At 41.0% G+C, this 20,319-nt stretch overlaps 1 protein-coding gene across 1 annotated transcript; it reads left to right on the top strand.

The window, feature by feature from the left end:
• Positions 1-2,318: 2,318 nt before the first annotated feature.
• Positions 2,319-2,816, top strand: LOC145337912 (histone H3-like). Its single transcript, XM_080182903.1, has one exon. The coding sequence runs from the start codon at positions 2,319-2,321 to the stop codon at positions 2,814-2,816; it is 498 nt and encodes a 165-aa protein (XP_080039029.1).
• Positions 2,817-20,319: the final 17,503 nt, after the last annotated feature.

Genomic DNA, 20,319 nt, shown 5'->3' on the forward strand with positions numbered 1-20,319 from the left:
GAAATCAAAGGTGGCATCAGCTGTAGCACTAGGCTCAAATATTGTTACTCTCAGCCCAAAGCTTAGGCGTTCCAGATGGGACTGTATAATTAATTGCTAGTCAATCGGCATAGCCAAAAAAAAGCTTCAAATGAGTCATCATGTGTAGCTTCTGTTGTTAATTTTGCTGATAATTTTGGAAGGAATCCTGAAGGACTTGTTTGAAAACATGAAAACATTGCGACAGCGTGACTTACAGTCTGCTTTCCACCCAAATTCTGAACACAACTGAGGTGATGCAAATCAACATTTCACTTTTTTTTCAGTCTGGGTATTGTTGAATGTGGTTTACTTTCTAAACATTGACATATGGTAATGCAATCTTATTCCCACAATCTGTGCGATGAAATATAGGATTTTACACAGTGCAGAATATTAATCAGAATTAAAGAAGGGAATGTACAAGATAAAAAATCATTTAATAATAGCTCTATTGTAGCTGCATTACAATTATCTCTGTGGAACCCAATAGTTTTTACAAAAAATCATGATTTCAATCTATAGTGGAAAGTTTAATTAATTCAGTGCCATGACTTTTTATTTCTGCATTGCTTGATGATCCAACTGTCAATCATTATGTCCTTGTGCTGCATGTCAAAGATCAAAACTGTGATCACATTTATAAAAAATAAGGCAGAACATCATCCATTTTCAGCTCTTCGTAGTTCATGACTACTATAGAATTAATGTTTTGGCAAACCTATTACAGATAATCTTTTATTCAAATTTTTGACTACTTTGTTTTGAAGCTTAACATGATGAATACTTTTAAAGTATAGACATATTTACACTGGATAGGGTCAAATGGAAAAGTTTTAGGTAAAATCCTTCCATACGAGTCATAAATTTGAAGACAGGGAATATGATCAGAGCCCCTTGATTTACAATTGAAGGGCCCCTCCCTGATCCCTGGCTCCATCCCTAGTTAATTTAGTTACTTTGTGGTTATGCTACTGCCTGTAACTAATGACTATGAGATTTTAATTCAAAACACATCTTTAGAGGTTCAGAGCCCACTTAATAAATGTTCAAGGTAAAAAAAGTTCTGATAACATAGGAAAGAAAGACTCTGAAAATATGAGCAATTCATCTGATGAGTTCTTTTTATACATAGAGGGAGAAGTGTCATAAATCAGGAACTTCACCAAAAATCTTCTCTGAAACTACAATCCAGTTTCAATTAATCTAAAGAGGCAACACCACTCATTAAAAGTCCACAACAAAAAGACAAGGGATGTTTATTTCTCACCACATGTCATCTTTTAAATTATTTTAAAATACATCATTGCTTCTGATACTTTCTTTGGCATCTTAAGTTCTTCACAGTGTTAGCCTTACAGACTGGTTACTCTGGGTCATCAGGCTTTAACTGCAAGTAGATGGATTAATTTTCTGTTAACAAAATTCCATTCAGACATATTAAGTACACAAAGGGGGCTTTTATAACGACAAGAGAAATTGCAAAACATACTCATACTATGACATCGGTGCCAAGAAATAAAGTAGTTTAAAAAATGTTGAAGACTGTAAAGAATTGCACTGAGTGTTCTTGCTGTTGGCCAGCAAACAGCAGGGTTACAATGACCTGACAGATTGAAGAGGAAGTACCCTCTTGATGATCAATTAGAGATTTTCAAATCCATCAAACTGAAATTTTTCTAAAGTTTCCATGTAATAAAATACTTGACATCTTTCCAGTAAATTTCTTCCTTGTATGTGTCATTCATTTAGTCAAAGCAGGTGCCTGAAGTTAGTTACAAGGGATGAACTTCCATTTTCCACAAGATCGAATAGTTAAGTTTAACGGCAGCACTCAGATACAGTGAAAAATGCTGTTTTCTATCACATAGGGTGATTTAAATTCGACTGAATATGGCTAGGAATCCAAAAACATTTCAATTGGATACTTTAAACAGGAATTCTATATTTTAATAGCTTTGTGATTCTACCACATTTTTTAGTTTATGTATTGGTGTCACCATGAGGCTAACACTGCAATGAAGTTACTGTGAAAATCCTCTACTCACCACTCTCCATGTTCTCTCCATTTTGGGTACATGGAGGGCGAATTTAGCATGGCCAATGCACCTAACCAGCGCATGTTTCAGACCTTGGGAGGAAATTGGAGAGCCCGGTGGAAGCCCACACAGACACAGGGAGAATGTACAAACTCCACACAGACAGTGACCCAAGCCAGGAATTGAACCCTGGTCTTTGGTGCTGTGTCTTCCTCACAGACAGAACACCAACAGAATCGTGGTGAGACAGAGTGAAGGGAAATGGCCAGGACCAAACAAACAGCCTATAAGTCCACCAGGGGCAAAGCCCCTCGCAAGCAGTTGGCCACCATGGCAGCTCGCAAGAGCGCTCCGGCGACTGGAGGCATGAAGAAGCCTCACCGCTACCGCCCTGGCACTCTAGCCTTGTGGGAGATCTGCCGCTATCAGAAGTCCAGTGAGCTGTTGATTCGCAAACTGCCTTTCCAGTGCCTGATGTGGGAGATTGCCCAGGATTTCAAGACTGACTTACACTTCCAGAGCTCAGCCGTCATGGCCCTGCAGGAGGCCAATGAGGCTTACCTAGTGGGGCTCTTCCAGGATACCAACCTGTGCGCCATTCATGCCAAGTGGGTCACCATCATGCCATTTTCCCATTTCACCATCTGGCCCAGCACGCTTGAATCTGATGTTCGCTGCATAGAAATAATGAAACATGCACTCACAAATAACCTACTCAGATGTTCAGCTCAGATTAACCAGAACCGGTCAAGATCATAGCACAGGCTTCCTCCAGAATGGATACAAAGGTTGTGTGCCAGAGAAATGCCAGTATTTGCCCTCAACATCAAGACAGCACTTGACTGAGTTTGACGCTCAGGGGCCCTAGCAAAATTCTGCTCAATGGGGATTGGAAATCCCACAAGTAGCATGAGTCATTCCTGCACAAAGAAAGATGGTTAATGTTGTTGGAAGCCACAACATCACTGCTGGAGTTCTCAGAAGTATCATTGATTCAACCATCTGTCATAGTGATCCACCCACCTTCATAATGTCAGGAGTGGGCCTGTCCACTGATGATTCTAATGCTCAATTCCATTCACATCAACACTGATAATGAGGCAGCCCACACCAACCTACAATAACAACCTGAAAACATTTTCAACTGGCAGGCAAAATGAATAGAGCCACCACATTGGTTACTGAATTTGGCCCAGTAAAAGCAAAACTGATGTGCTAGAGTGCCACCATAATATAAGGTATAATCGCAGCATAACAGGTTTACACAGGTAATTTAGTTTGTTAATGTGGCCAGTTGAAAAAGTAGACAAACATGCAACAATTGGTAATGAGATTTGGCAGACAGGAAATGTGTAAAGGTGCATACTTTTAGTATTGTGCAAAGAAATATATGCTGCAGCCATCTTAAGTGCTTTAGTTAGGTGCTAACTTCACAAAAGCAAAGCTATAACTGCTAGAAAAACCAAGGAGACATGACAGTAACTTAAAAGAATAAAGGAGAATTGAACAGGTAGAGAAAGCTTTTCATGTGAACATTCATTGCAAAATATCTTGCCTAAATAGCTAAATATTTGTGTATCAAATATTCTGAGGTCAGATTTACCTTCAATACAGCACAGTTTGAATTGAGAGGGATTGAAAAATGTTGAAAACCTGAAATTCAACTTCAAACCACTCGTGTCAGGTTTGAATGGAGATGGAACAGGGGTAAATAGGCAACTTGTTGCAGAATATTATAATGAGTTTGCATGCCTCAAATTTAATCACCATCTTAATTATAACCCTGACCAGCCAGATTTCTCAAAGCCTGGGAAGGTGAATACTAATGGATTCAGAATGTAGTTAGTTGTTTAAGCTCTGATGAAGGATCATCCTAATTTTAGACATGGGCTCTATTCTCTCTCCACAAATGCTGTCAGATCTGCTGAAATTTTCCAGCCTTTTCTGATTATAATTAGGTAATCTGTCAAAACAGATATCTGGTCATCTGTTCAGCCTGTTTCTGCTGACACAGTTGCCGGGTGGAGTATTGGAGATATGAGGGGGCATGGAGGTGGCATGACATTGGGTGAGGAGTGAGGGCCAGAGGGCCTAACAACCATGAATTGAACTACACCAATGGCGCAGAAAACTGAAGTGGGCCTTCTAACCTGCTAGCCATGCCATGCACTCAACTCTGTTGCTGCCTCAGACCTGCCTCATCTCCGTTGCAGTGTAGCCCTCTTGCCCAACACAAGAGTAAAGGAGGAGGTGAGGAGGGGGGGAGAGATGAATTTTTCCATGACGGAAACAGGATTGCAGAGTTGTGATATTTCCAGATTCCTGCTTCCTGTCTCCTTGATGAAAACCCAGCTCTCCATCTCTGTGCCATGGCTACAGCTTTGTTGTGAAGACTTACTCACCCCACAGTCAGCCAACGTCTCAATCTAAGTGGCTACAGTTGAAAAATGATGCAAAAAAAAAAGGTGTCCTGCTGGTAAATTCAGTAGGAATTAAGAAAAACCCATTCTTCCGAGTATCCCAACTGCAAATTCCCTTCCTTCTCCATGTCCAACATAAGATTGGGGTTCTATCTTTGGAACCCCGATCTCAAGATACATGAATTTATCATGGCAGTCAGTATGCAATACTTACAATTATAGTAACAAGAAATATGTTACTTGTATATACCATAGTTAACATTCTGCCTCTTTTGAATTATGATGGAATATTTTTGTGCAACATATTTCCATGGTGGTTTTCCTATGGCCTCTGTGACTTCACTAGGAGCCTTACGGACCCCCCAGTAAAATATTGTGAATGTCACATAAGTGATTTCAGCAGAGAGCTCAATATCTGAAAGAGTTCAGGGTGCTAAAGGACTAATTTCCACCTTGGTGAGGTAGGAAACAGAAGGGAAAAATAAATTTGAAATTTTATTCAGGTGAGAATGCATAAATATGCACATCCAGAGTTAGTCTTTATGGGAAAACATATAAAAGATGTTTAGTCTTTTTTTTAAGTGAGCGTTCTTCCAAATAATTCCTTATTGGCTTCATAGCCCAATAAAGAAAGAAGTCCACTCCGCCAAAATTTATTTTAAGCAACTCTTGTTATTCAAAGTATTTCTCATGATCAGAAGCATTGGGTTGGGCCACATTTATCACTTGTTGATCAGGCCTTTCTTTTTAGTGTCTTGGGTGGAAAAGGATGCTAATGTGGACATTTACCCAGATCTGTACGTGTACAAGTACATCTACGTTCAATGTACCAAATGTAAAGAAAAACACAAAACAGATAAATTAGAAAAGACATATTGAGCTTGTCTAGCTCAGTCTGTTGTTGAGATCATCTTCAGTTTCTGAGTGACCACTTTTTGTTCATTTTCCTATTCTAACTCATACTCTGCTTGACTGTTTGCTGAATCCAGATCTGACAAAATTCCTGTTTGACCTGGAATCAATGTTTACAGCACTAGGTGACAAACTATCCCATAAGTTGATCACTGTAAGCTTCAAGTATTGAGTCTATATTGGGCCCATTTAAAAGCAAAATGTAACAATTTCAGTTATTAGACTGTATTATTGGAATTGAATTCAGAATGGCAAGGGGCCTTTCAAAGTGACCATTGCTAGTAAGGTAGTGGTTGAATTTCTCGATATTTTAAAGTAAGTTGAAGTTTGCTAAAAGCAAACTGTATGCAATTGCCTGTAAGTGTAGTGTGGAATAATTTTATACAGCAATAAGACATTTTGAAATTTGAAAGGTTTTCGAGTGTATCCTTTACAAGAATTATGCTGCACTCTACAACATATTTCTGTAAAATATATTACATTACCAAAGTTCAGTCAACATGTCATTACAATAGGTAATGTAGAAGTCCAATGATTTATTTACACATTAAAGATAAACTTAAAACTGCGGTTCATTTATCCTCCTGCTGCTTTTGCAGAAATGCTATTTAAAAATAAACATGTCTACAGTTCCTGTGGCAAGGTACTGTCTGCAGGAGCACAAAGGAATGACAGCAGACAACGAGCAGATGCTAAGCCTAAAGAGCTCTATTGTTGCTGTTCCAACAACCCTAGGAAATAAACCCATTTGGAATTATCAAGCTCACCAGACTTTTCACTTGTAGTGAAACTGGACAAGATTAGAACGCTGTTAACCTTTCTCTTTGGACATTCAACAATTTAGAAAAGGTAGTTTTTCAGTTTTATTGTGAGCGCACCAAATTAATAGATACCATTGAAAAAATACCGTGGCAAATCAAATACCACTTAAGATTAAAGTATATCTGAATTATTTATTAACTGCGTTGCAAACTCTTAATGGATAAGGTGGTCCATAAGATCATGTTTGTGCTTTCCTTGGTTGGAATTCTATGACCTCGCTGTGGCTGGGATTCTCCTGTCCCACTGCAATGAATGGAGTTTTGGCTGAGTGCCAAATTCTCCATTCTCACTGGCAGTGGTGATGGGGTGCATAAGATCAGAGAATTCTGGCCCTTATGTTTGGTTTCATGTGTGTCCTGAAGAGTAGCCCTGTCATCAAAACCAAATTCACTCAGCGATTTAATAAAATACTCAACAAAGTATTCTCAAACTACCAAGTGTCCACCATTTACACTTATTGAAAATGTTCAATTAGCCTAAACAAACAATCATCAAAGTTTAAACTATTAAAGTTAAGGAATGTAATGGACCCAAAACTGATACTTCGTGAACAGTACTGCAGTCATCTCCCAGTGTACAAAATATCCTTTGCTCCCTGTCACTGAACCAATTCTATATCAAAATTTCACTTTCTCCTTAAGTACATGGGCTTCTATCTTCTTAACAAATCTTACGTGGCACGCTGTGTCGCATACCTTCCCAAATTCCATAGATGCACTACCTTGTTCAATCTTCTCTATCGCCTCATCAAATAATTTGATTAGGTTCATTAGATATGACAGCCATTACAGAGTCATTGCCGACAAACTATAGTGAATGCATGAGGCTTGTGCAAGCCAGGCTGACATGTTTGATCTCCTGGATAGGAGTAGCTACAAGCAGCAGCAGTTAGATGTGATCTCCCCTTAACAAACCTACACTGAACAACCCTTACCTTTAGAAATGCAAGTTGATATTTTTCCCTGATAATAGTTTCATTGTCTTGTTTGCAATTGATATTAGACTGCCTTAGCTTTTGGTTCTTGATTTGTTCCTCTATCCTGTTCAGGAATAGTGTTATAACATTGGTAACTCTTCATTCTCCCACAAAGATCCTCTGTTAAATGAAGATTGAAAAACTGCAGCTAATGCCTCCCTATTTATACCATTGTCCTTTCAGCAGCCTAAGATGAATTCCATTTGGACCAGGTGGCATATCAATTTTTAGTAGGTTGATGTTTTTGCCACACGATCTCCCGTAGTAATTTCTTGTCTGAACTTCCAACTCCTCTTTTACTGTAGTCTTTCCAAAATCATTTTCATAGACAGTTTCTGGTGAACCAACATATCCACCCTACTTACATGCCACAGTTTTGTCAAAAGACATTTAATTACCCCTCGTATCTCATATATCCTTTTGAGAAAGAAAGATTCTGAGATGGATGCACCATCCCTTGCTGACTAAGGAAGTTAAGGATGGTATCAAATTGAAGATGAAGATTAGACCACAATCTTCTCCGTTAATTCATTAAAAAACCTCAATCAATTTAGTTAGACCCATTTTGTCTTTAAGATGAAAGGTGAATCTTGTCTTGTGTGCTCGTAGGATAAGCATATTAGAACATAGAACATAGAAAAACTACAGCACAAACAGGCCCTTCGGCCCACAAGTTGTGCCGATCATATCTCTACCTACTAGGCTTAACTATAACCCTCAATCCTACTAAGTCTCATGTACTCATCCAGAAGTCTCTTCAAAGAACCTATAGAATGTATCTCCACCACAACCGCTGGCAGCCAATTTCACTCTCCCACCACCCTCTGAGTGAAAAACTTACCCCTGACATCTCCCTTTACCTACTCCCCAGCACCTTAAACCTGTGTCCTCTTGTGGCAGCCATTTCAGCCCCGGGAAAAAGCCTCTGAGAATCCACTCGATTAATACCTCTCACCATCTTATACACTTCTATCAGGTCACCTCTCATCCTTCGTCTCCAAGGAGAAAAGACTGAGCTCTCTCAATCTATCCTCATAAGGCATGCCACCCAATCCTGGCAACATCCTTGTAAATCTCCTCTGCATCCTTTCAATGGCTTCCACATCCTTCCTGTAATGAGGCGGCCAGGACTAAGCACAGTACTCCAAGTGGGGTCTGACCAGGGTCTTATACAGCTGCAGCATTATCTCCCGACTCCTAAACTCAATTCCTTGATTGATGAAGGCAAGTACACCATATGCCTTCTTAACCACATCCTCTACCTGTGAAGCCGATTTGAGAGTCCTATGAACCCGGACCCCAAGATCCTTCTGATCTTCCACGCTGCTAAGAGTCTTACCCTTAATATTATATTCCTTCATCCAAATTGACCTGCCAAAATGAACCACCACACATTTATCCAGGTTGAAGTCCATCTGCCATTTCTCTGCCCAGTCTTGCATTCTATCTATGTCATGCTGCAACTTCTGACATCCCTCCAAACTATCTACAACACCTCCAACCTTTGTGTCATTGGTAAACTTACCAACCCATCCTTCCACTTCCTCATCCAGGTCATTTATAAAAATCACAAACAGCAAGGGTCCCAGAAAAGATCCCTGGGGCACTCCACTGGTGACTGACCTCCATGCAGAAAAAGACCCATCTACAACCACTCTCTGCCTTCTGCGGGCAAGCCAGTTCTGGATCCATAAAGCAACGTCCCCTTGGATCCCATGCCCCCTCACTTTCTCAATAAGCCTTGCATGGGGGACCTTATCGAATGCCTTGCTGAAGTCCATATAAACCACATCTATCAATATTCCTTCGTCAATATGTTTAGTCCCACCTTCAAAAAACTCAACCAGGCTCGTAAGGCACGATCTGCCTTTGATAAAGCCATACTGACTACTTTTGATTATATTATACTTCTCTAAATATTCATAAATCCTGTCTCTCAGGATTTTCTCCATCAACTTACCAACCACTGAGGTTAGACTCACTGGCTGATAATTTCCTGGGCTATCTCTATTCCCTTTCTTGAATATGGGAACCACATCCGCAATCCTCCAATCCTCCGGAACCTCTCCTGCCTCCATCGATGACGCAAAGATCATCGCCAGAGGCAGTGCAATCTCTTCCCTTGCCTCCCACAGTAACCTGGGGTACATCCCATCCGGTCCCAGTGACTTATCTTTCTTGATGCTATTCAAAAGTTCCAACACATCCTCTTTCTTAATGTCCACATACTCAAGCTTTTCAGTCCGCCGCAAGCCTGCACTACAACCACCAAGATCCTTTTCCACCGTGAATACTGAAGTAAGGTAATCATTGAGCACCTCTGATATTTCTACAGGTTCTACACAAACTTTCCCACCATCACATTTTATGGGTCCTAATTCTTCATATCTCATCCTTTTGCTCTTCACATAATTGTAGAACGCCTTAGGGTTTTCCTTAATCTTACCTGCCAAGGCCTTCTCATGACCCCTTCTGGCTCTCCTAATTTACTTCTTAAGTTCCTTCTTACTAGTCGTATACTCCTCTAGATCCCTAACATTACTTAGCTCTCTGAATCTTTTGTACGTTTTTCTTTTCTTTTTGACTAGATTCGTTACAACTTTCGTGCACCACGGTTCCTGTAAACTATCAAAACCTCCCTGTCTCAGAACGTTGTCATGCAGAACTCCAGACAAACATCCCTTGAAAATCTGCCACCTTACTTCGGTACATTTCCCCGAGAATACCTCCTTCCAATTTACTTGTCTAATTTCCTGCCTGATGCCTTCATATTTCCCCTTACTCCAGATAAACACTTTCCTAGCTTGCCTGATCCTATCTCTCTCCAATGCTAGTGTAAAGGAGATAGAGTTATGATCACTATCCCCAAAATGCTCTCCCACTGAGAGATCTGACACACCTGTCCAGGTTCATTAGCCAGTACCAGATCAAGTACAGCCTCTCCTCTTGTAGGCTTATCCACATACTGTGTCAGGAAACCCTCCTGAACACACCTAACAAACTCCTCCCCATCCAAACCCCTTACCCAAGGGATATTCCAATCGATATTTGGGAAGTAAAAGTCTCTCATCATGACAACTCTGCTATTACTACATCTCTCCAGGATCTGTTTCCCTATCTGCTCCTCAACACCCCAGTTACTATTGGGCGGCCTATAGAAAACACCCAGTAAAGTTATTGACCCCTTCCTGTTCTGAACTTCCACCCACAGAGACTCAGTAGACAATCCCTCCACAGTGTCCACCTTCTCTACAGCCGTGACACTGTCCCTGATCAACAGTGCCATTCCTCCACTTCTTTTGCCTCCCTCCCTGTCCCTTCTGAAACATCTGAAACCCGGCACTTGAAGTATCCAGTCCTGTCCCTGAGTCATCCAAGTCTCTGCAATGGCCACCGCATCACATTTCCAAGCAGCGATCCACGCCCTAAGCTCACCCACTTTGTTCACACACTCCTAGTGTTAAAATAGACATATCTCAACCTTTGGCCTGAGCGCTCCCCTTCTCCATCACCCGTCTATCTTCTCTCTGACACTGTTGACAATCTCTCCCTAATTGCGAGCTAACCTTTTCTCTCCCAGTTACTTCAGTTCGATTCCCTCCCCTCAACCATTCTAGTTTAAGTCTCCCCAATAACCTCAGCAAAGCTTCCCGCTAGGATATTGGTCCCCCGGGATTCAAATGCCGCTGTCCTTTTCGTACAGGTCACACCTGCCCCTAAAGAGGTCCCAATGATCCAGGAACCTGAATCCCTACCCCCTGCTCCAATCCCTCAGCCACGCATTCATCCTCCACCTCATTCCATTCCTACTCTCACTTTCTCGTGGCACAGGCAGCAATCCTGAGATTACTACCTTTGCGTTCCTCCTTTTCAACTGTCTACCTAACTCCCTATATTCTCTTTTCATGACCCCTTCCCTTTTCCTACCTATATCAGCGGTACCAATATGTACCACAACCTCTGGTTCCTCTCCCTCTCACTTCAGGATTTCTGGGACATGACCAGAAACATCCCGGATCCCAGCACCAGGGAGGCAAACTACATCCAAGTTTTCCATCTGCCTCCACAAAATCGCCTATCCAACCCCCTCACTGTAGAGTCCCCGATTAATACTGCATTCCACCTCCTTTCCTTACTCTTCCCAAGCGGGAATTGAACTCGGGTCCCTGGCACTATGAGGCAGCAGTGCTAACCACCATGTCACCCCTGAACCAAATCAATGGTTCAATGAACCAAAAGGCTTTTTCAAGTCCCATGTTTTTCTCATCCTGTTTTACTAGGTTCTTCAAGCATATGACAAAGGGGCAGATGATGTGACCAAACTCTGCATCTACTAACACAGAGGTTTGGTACTTTATTGATCAAACAAGGCTTTTGTTGGAAAGGTTAACATATTATTAAGAAAAATTGATTATCTAGATTAACCCTTTTTCTCCTTGTGAGTTGCCTTTCTGCCTCTGCTGCATCTCAATTACAAACTTCGATCCGACTGAACGGTTGCAACCAATTTCTAGACATTCAATGACAATGTCAATGTGTTCAGTAAGCTACTGTTGAGGCCGAACTGGTCCTATAACTTTACATTCCCTCTGAGAGTTATCTCTGTTTTGCTGTGGTGTTCTATTGAGTGACCTGACTATTAACAGATATCTTCCAGTGGGGAAGCAAGTCAAGGCAATAATCTGAAGTCAGGGCCTTTAGCTAGGAAACTAATAAATAATCGTGTGACCTGCCAACTACTTAATTTTCAATATATTTAGCAATTACAAATCTGACCCATTCACCTTTTAAGTAACTGGGTTTACTATATACTGCAGCATAACGTTCACTTAAATGGAATAATTGCCAGTGTTTCTGGAAGATGAGAAGGTCTCAAAATCAACAATGAACTCCCTTGTGTGCAACATGGCTCAGAGAGTTGGTTGCAGCAGACACTGCCTGATGCTGAATACTGTTCATCCATTGAAACAAATTGCATCCAGAGAAGGGCTTGATGCTCTCCTTCGTGATAGAAAATTATTTTCCTTTGTTTTCTAAGCTCCACTTTTGAATAAGTTGAACTACCACACCAAACAAGCGTTAAAGTAGGAAGGCCTTTTCTTTATACTGTTGTTAATCCAATCACAGGGACTAACATTATTATGAAGTGATGGCCCAATAGGCTGACTCTGAGATTCACAGCTGTGCTTGTGGGTTTCAGTCGCCGGATTAGGATCGACCCCTCTGATTGCACATTTCAATATGAATGAAGCGAGGAAGAGCAAACTCATGATTTCCTTACGCCGATAAATCCCCAGACCTTTGATGCCATCACTGTTTGTTCAGAAAGACTGGTGCAGTCACATGCCCCTTCCAACGCCACCTGGCACAGCTCTGTTTGTTCATATGTTCATATTAAACAAGGAACAGAGGGAGGGAAGCCCCGAAGCAGGAAACGGGACATGGAGCAGATGGTTCCATGTTAGGCAGGTGGGCCAAGATTGGCACCACAGAAAGTCATCTAGCCCACTATTTCTCTCGGAGCAATCTGGCATTGTTTAGCACGATGAAACAAACTGATATCACAGCTGAAAATTGCAAGATTATTTTGAGCTACGATTAGAAACCAGAATTTATGCAATACTTTATTGTTATTTAAAGAATCACCACTTGTGGCAGCAATTATCGAAATGCTCCTTGTTTGGTTACATTTAACTTGAATCGGAATAAAACCAAATGGATTACGTTTTTCAAACAATGTCAAGAATAAAACTTCAAAGTTGATTCTAATTTCTAAAACATAAGCGTGATTTCAAGGCATTAAAACTAGCAGAATCAATCTCAGTTTACTGTGTCAAACTGCTGATGAAATTCTGATCCATGCCTTTGTTGTCTCTGGACTTGATTATTCCACTGCATCCCTGGCCAGCCTCCTCACACACCTCCATAAACCAAAGGTTACCTAAAACTCTGTGCTCCACTCTTGAATGAATTACACTATCACACCAAACAAGCATTAAAGAAGGCATTTTCTTTCTATTTCTGTTAATCCAATCACAGGAACTAACATTATTCTGAAGTGGTGGTCCAAAAGACTGACTCTGAGATTCACAGCCGTGCTTGTGGGCTTCAGTCACAGGATTAGCATTGACCCCTCTCATTGCATATTTCAATATGAATGAGGCACACGAGTCTCGTTCACCCATCACCCCTGTGCTCGCTGACCTACACTAGCCCCCAGACAAGTAACATTCTGTTTTAAAAATTCTCTTCCCTGTTTTCAAATCCTTCCTCCCCATTTCTGTAATTTCTACTCGTTGTAAAATCCTTTGAGATATTTGAGCTCATCTAATTCTGGCCTCTTGAGGTCGACAATTTTAACTGGTTCACCATTGGTGGTGGGGCCTTCGGGTGCCAAGGCCCTAAACTCTCAAATTCTTTCCTTAACCTCTTTGACTCTCTACCTATATTTCATCCTAAAAATCTACTTCTCTGATTAAGCTTTTGCCCATCTGCTCTAATATTTGCTTTTGTGTTTCAGTGTCAAATGTTACTTTACAACATTCCAGTGCAGCACCTGAAGAGGTTTTATTGGGTCATAACTTCTGAGTTCCAGGCTGTCATATGTGTGGAGGCCGGGGGGAGGGGGCGTGGGGTGGGGGGTGGGGGGGAGGGGAATGGGGTGGGGGGATGGGGGGGTGGGGGGGGGACATACTCCAAAGATGCACCAGAAACTCTCCACCCCTGGATGTTTACAGGTAATGGTTTGCACAGTAATTGCCAGGAAGTGCAAACTTCCCTTGGGCAATTGCCCCTGCCCTAGGAACTATCTGAAAATGCAATTTAAATCATCAACTTTTGATGGTTCCACCTGGGTTACATCAATGGTTACCCTGAAAAAGTCAGAAGAATTAAAACCTTTTCTGAGTGACTTCTAGGTAATGATGTGCTACTAAATGATTTTGAAAATATGGTGACCAGATCTCAGAATGTTACCTAAACAAGGTTTAATGTGGATTTAACATAAATTTCATAATTTTCACCTTTATACATCCAGAAGCCTATTGCTTGCTTTGTCTTCTTTATGGGCCTTTCTAACCTGTGGTACAAGTTTTAGAGATTGCTATATTCGTACTTCAACATCCCTTCATTCCTCTATCTCATTTAAACTGACATTTTCCAAATAATACTCTATTCTTCTTAAAATGTATTATCTTACAGTTATCCATGTTGAGCTTCATTTGCCAATTAGTTGCCTATTCTACAAGTTCAATTTGTTAACATAAATTGTGAAGAGCAGTGTTCCCAGCATTGATGATTGTGGACCACCGCTTCCTGCCTTCTATCATTCTGAATAACTGCCTCTCACTTTCACTCTCTGCTTTCTGTCTTGAAGACAGCTAGCAATTCATTCTGCCACATGTCCCTCAGTCCACATTCTTTGGGGGCACTTTTCCCACCCCTCCTGCCATAGGAATCGTAATGGATGGAGACAGACATGCAAAGGTTTGTTGACCTTGGGCGGGATCTTCCGGTTTTGGGGCAAGCACAGCTGGAAAATCCCACCCTATGACTTTATTCATTAGTCTATATAGGGTGCTTTATCAAAGGCCTTTTGAAAGTCCAGATAAGTTACATCTGCTACACAACCATCATCTACTTTCTCTGTTGCATGGTCAAAAATTAAATGGAGTTGGTGAAGTAAGATTTTCTCTCTTGTGATCGATGCTGACTATTCATTATTATATTTTTTTGTTTCTCCATATTATTCTATTCTCTCCTTTCAGTATGGATTCCATTACTTTTACTGCTATAGATGTTAAACTGAGTGATCTATGAAGCCTTAGGCCTGTTCTGTTCCCCTTTGGGTTTTGTTAGCCATCCACAAATCCTCTGCTGATACATCTTTTTCTAACCATGTACAGTAATGATTCTGCTATCTCTTTCCTGTTCTTTAAAATGCATGGATGCAATCCATCCAGAACAGAGACTTTATCCTCTTTGACTTTAATTAGTTTATTCAATACATCCATCTTCTCTTTCAAGTCTCATTACTCAGCTCATTATTCAAGTCATGTGTACCTGTTATATCTTTCTGACAAATGCCAAAGCAAAGTAATTTTTAGGATTTCTACCATCTCTCTATTGTTACCTGTGGTATTATCCTGTCTATCATTCTATAATTAATTGACCTTGTCCCATTCCAAACTTCCTTTGTTATTGACGTACCTGTAAAAATGTTGGTTCTTTTGCATTTGGGTAATTTAATTTCATAGTGTCTCTTTATCTTCTGATTTTGTTTTTGACTCTCCTAATAATCTCTTTGGTTTCTCTCATATCCTGCACTCCTCACCTGTCCATGTATTTAAGATATGTCTCTTTCCTAGCCCTCAATGGTTCTCTTGTGTCTTTATTCATCTACGGAATCTCACTAGTGCTAAGTTTGTTCCTGTCTTTTTGCAGAATTCCATGCACTCTATTGAACAGCATTTTAACCATTTCCCACTGTTATTCTATATTATTGTTTGCCAATATTGTTGCCTATTTTATTTTCCTAAGTTCTATCTTCAGTCCCTAAAAATCAGCTTCTCTCCGATCTATTAGCCCAGTTTTCATCAAACGTGTGTCTCTTCTACTATTACCTCAAAGAGCATTATCGTCACTATTTCCTAAATGTTCCCTTTCTTATTTGCTCTAGGTCATTCCCCACTACTGTACCCAATAGCGAATAGCGTTGGGCTTTTTAGCTATTGCATTAGAAAGAAATCCCATTCAGATCATGGGAATTCCATTCCCTTACAGCTTTACCAGCCTCGTCTGCTCAATTAATATCCAGGTAGTTGAATTAAAATCAGTTAACTATTCAAAAGGAGCTTTCAGATACATCAGAGGAGGCATCAGATGTGTAGATCACTATAGTGATGAACATGGCAACTTCTGTGAATCGCTGCTAGGAAGACCCATGTCTTACAGCAGCAGTAAGTTAATGGCTGTGCTATGTGCAGTAAGCAGCTGGAACACTGATTGTTTCAAATGTTCACGCTATTGCTAAGAGGACACTGGGTGTTGCCAGTTCTGAAGTAGGGCTGACTGGAGCAACTTGATTTATAATTATTGGAAAGCAGCTCTCCAGATAAATAAATAACTTCTAAAACATTTTGCTGTAAGAATGATTGTCTAAGAATCTGTGAGTGCAAACGCAATGTTGTATAAACCAATTGTTATTTAAAGATATAGAAGCTAAAATAAAATTCAGTTAAATGAAATAAAATTCTTAATTGTTCAAAAAACCCATCTGGTTCACTAATGCCCTTTAGGGAAGGAAATCTGTCATCCTTACCTAGTCTGGCCTACATGTGGCTCCAGAGCCACAACAATGTATTTGATACTTACCTGCCCTCAGTGATGGACAATAAATATTGGCCCAGCCAGCGGTGGCCTATCCCATGAACAAATAAAAAAAAGACTGACTTCATTACATAAAATAACACTCTCACTGGCAAAAGCTCATCTAATTCCCATCAAATAATTAATTCTGTACAGTAAACAAATGTTTGTCTTGATAACGTCCACATCAAAGACACCTAGGATATGATCTTACCATCTGTCCACGCCCCACTCCCACAGTAAGGATTGAAATATGACAGCCAGACAAATCTCTGTTCACCGTAGCGGGACAGAAAATCCCACCAGCATGAATGGAGGTAAGATTCCAGCTCTAATCTCTTAATGATCTCTTGGAGCTGTCAATCAAGCTGTGAATTTATAGCCTCCACTGATAATGATAGGTTATGGACACAAGCAGTAATAATTCTATAATGAGTTTTGTCAACAAGCAGCTATTGAAACTGAAGCACTAATCTTTTTCAACTCAGTGACCCAGAAGACAGTTTTTTTCCCCAAAGTTTAACAGGCAATAGATTTGAATAATTTGATCACTTGACAGTTCCACAGAACTTATCCATCTTTTATGAGCATTCATGTCTATCCTTAAAAACTGTTAGTCACAGACTGTGGGAAACTAACAGTTCCATAGAAAATAGGATCTGTTTGAACTCCGCATTGAGTTCAAATAGCCCTGTTGGGTTTGAGTTTCATAGAATCATAGAATCCCACAATGCAGAAGGAGGCCATTTGGCCCATCGAGTCTGCACCAACCACAGTCCCAATCAGGTCCTGTCCCCATAGCCCCATGCATTTACCCTAGCTAGTCCCCCTGACACAAAGGGCTAATTTAGCATGGCCAATCCACCTAACCCACACATCTTTGGACTGTGGGAAAAAACTGCAGCATTCAGAGGAAACTCATGTAGACACGGGGAGAATGTGCAAACTCCACGCAGACAGTGACCCAAGCTGGGAATTGAACCCGGGTCCCTGGTGCTGTGAGACATACAGTTTCCCCCATGTTTGAATCCCACCCTTTTCTCCAACTAGAGAAAGTAGAATTGGTCAGAATTGGAGGTGGGAGTTTCAGCTCCAGAATCCCTGTGCCATTTTGGATAAGGCAAGGAGTATCCTTGACTCTTGTTAAAATCTGAGCCCGCGTCAAGGTATTAATTTAAAATTTAAATTTAAATGAATGTTCTGGGCTGCCTCTCTGGATCACTTGAGCAGGTTAATTTAAATCCCAGAATGACGACCAGCATGTCAGGAAATCCTTCAATTCTAAGCAGGCTTTATCTTTGGCTCCTTTCAAAGTGCTATCTGTAATAATATTTGCTTTTAAACTAAACACTCCAAAAACCCTTTAGGAGTAACATTAGTAAATGTGAATTACTGCAGATGGAAAAATGATGATGATAAACTTGGAAATACAGTCACTCAATTAATGAGTGGCGACTGACAGGACCCCGTGAGCCAGAGAGTTCAGTGTTAGGAGGATTATGGGAGCTGACATTGTGCATTTATTTCCAGCAGCTTTCGGGCGCAAATTTAACCTCCAAAATCATTTAGGTGAAAGGTTGTGTTATGACAGATTGTGCTGCTGAATTATAAGTGGGAAAGAGGATGCCTGACAGGACATCATAATGCCACATCCAGATTTCCACTGGAAATGACCATTTACCCAAAGCTGCTACCATCCGAGAAAGGTTATAGTTTGCACACATTTGCAGGCCTAAATTTGGTTCAGTGTCATCAACGTCTGAAGCATGAGACTTGAGGAATGATAAAATAGCTCCTCGAGCCCATGTCCAGATCTGCAGATTCTGGTTACTCTTCTACAGGCAGCTCACCAGATGAAGAGATCAGTGTTGAGGTAGCCAGCTCACCATTCATGGCCTTCATAGATCTTTGATGTATGATTCAACGTAGATGGTAAATATAATTTGAAAAGACACATCTAATTAATATTTTTTTCAATTCTTTCGATTGACTGATGTTGGGATTTTCTAAGGTTTAGTGGAGAAACGGGTCAATAAACAGGCTTACCTCTTCCATGCTTATCATCCAAAATACCCATTCCAAGTTAAGCAGTATTTCACTTGCACCTCTTTCAATTTGGTCTATTGCACTTGCTGCTCCCAATGTGGTCTCCTCTATATTGGATAGACCAAACATAGACTGGGTGATTGTTTTGCTGAGCACCTTCGAACTGTGCATAATCAGGACTCTGACCCTGTGGTTGCTTGCCATGGAAACACATGCTCCTGCTCCCATGCCCATGTGTCTGTCCTTGGCCTGCTGCAATGTTCCAGTGAAGCTCAATGGAAACTGGAGGAACAGCATCTCATCTTCCGGCTAGGCATTTTATAGCCTTCCGGTCTCAACATCAAATTCAACAACTCCAGATGATTAGCTCTATCCCACCTCGATCCCTTTGTTTTTCATTTTATTTCATTTTTAACTGTTCTTTACCTTTTATTTCTTTATTGTCTTTCTTTATTTTTCTTTCCCCCCACTCTTTCCCCCTTTCTTACCTTTTCTCCCTCTTTTCTTCACTTTCCCCTTCACTTTCTCTCAATTTTACCTCTCCCAACCAGCTCGCACATCTTCACCTGTCACAGTTTGCCCTCTGATTTCAGCCTGTCTGCCATTTGGCCATTCATACTTTCTATTCTCTCTATAGTCTGCTTTTAGCACCTCTTAGCCTTTCCCCTGGTTTTTGTGGCTACGATTCATCTTTCATTCTCTCCCCCTGCAGTATAAATATCTTCCACTTTCTATGCCTTTTAACTTTGACAAAGGGTCATCTGGACTCAAAACATCAGCTCTTTTCTCTCTTTACAGATGCTGCCAGACCTGCTGTGATTTTCCAGCATTTTCTCTTTTTCAGATTCCAACATCAGCAGTGATTTCCTTTTATCCATTAAACAGGCTTAACTTTTGTCTGAAACAAATAGATCTTGGGTTGTGGCTTCTGAAAATACAGTCATGAGGTTTTTCTTTAAGTTTAATCTTGGGATGTGGGTATTACTGACTCAGCCAGCATTTATTGCCCATCCCTAATTATCCTTGAGAAGGTGCTGGGCTGTCTTCTTGAGCCGTTGCCGCCCATGTGCTCTAGGTACAGCCACAGTGCTATTAGGGACAGAATTGCAGGATTTTGACCCAGCAACAGTGAAGGAATGGCCACATAGTTCCAAGTCAATATGGTGGGTGGATTGGAGAAGGACCACCTGTCTCTAGATGCCCATCAAGGGTCAAATAATGTGGGACTGGAGTCACATATAAACCAGGGATGGGTGGTACGTTGAGCTCAATGCATTCTATGCCCATTTTGAGCAAGAGATCAATGAGGGCAGTCCAAAGATGTGCGGGCTAGGTTGATTGGCCATTCTAAATTGCCCCTTCATGTCCTGGGATGCATAGGTTAGAGGGATTAGTGGGTAAATTTGTAGGGATATGGGGATAGGGCCTGGGTGGGATTGTGGTTGGTGTGGACTCAATGGGCCGAATGGCCTCTTTCTGCACAGTAAGATTCTTTGATTCTATGATAAGCCCTGGACAAACCTGTATCTGAAGTCACCATTGCAGATGTCAGAGCAGCCTTCTTGGAGGTCAACCCACAGAAAATGACTGTTCTGATGGGGTAACCAGACGAGCACTCACACCCTACAATCAAATCCTGCATGGATCAGCTGGCAGGGGTATTTGCAGGCACCTTTAGCCTCTCTTTACAACAATCTGGGGTCCCTGTCAGCTTCAAAAA

Source organism: Carcharhinus amblyrhynchos, chromosome 1 (genome assembly GCF_965287045.1).
Source record: "Carcharhinus amblyrhynchos chromosome 1, sCarAmb.v2.hapA, whole genome shotgun sequence".
Lineage (NCBI taxonomy): Eukaryota > Metazoa > Chordata > Chondrichthyes > Carcharhiniformes > Carcharhinidae > Carcharhinus > Carcharhinus amblyrhynchos.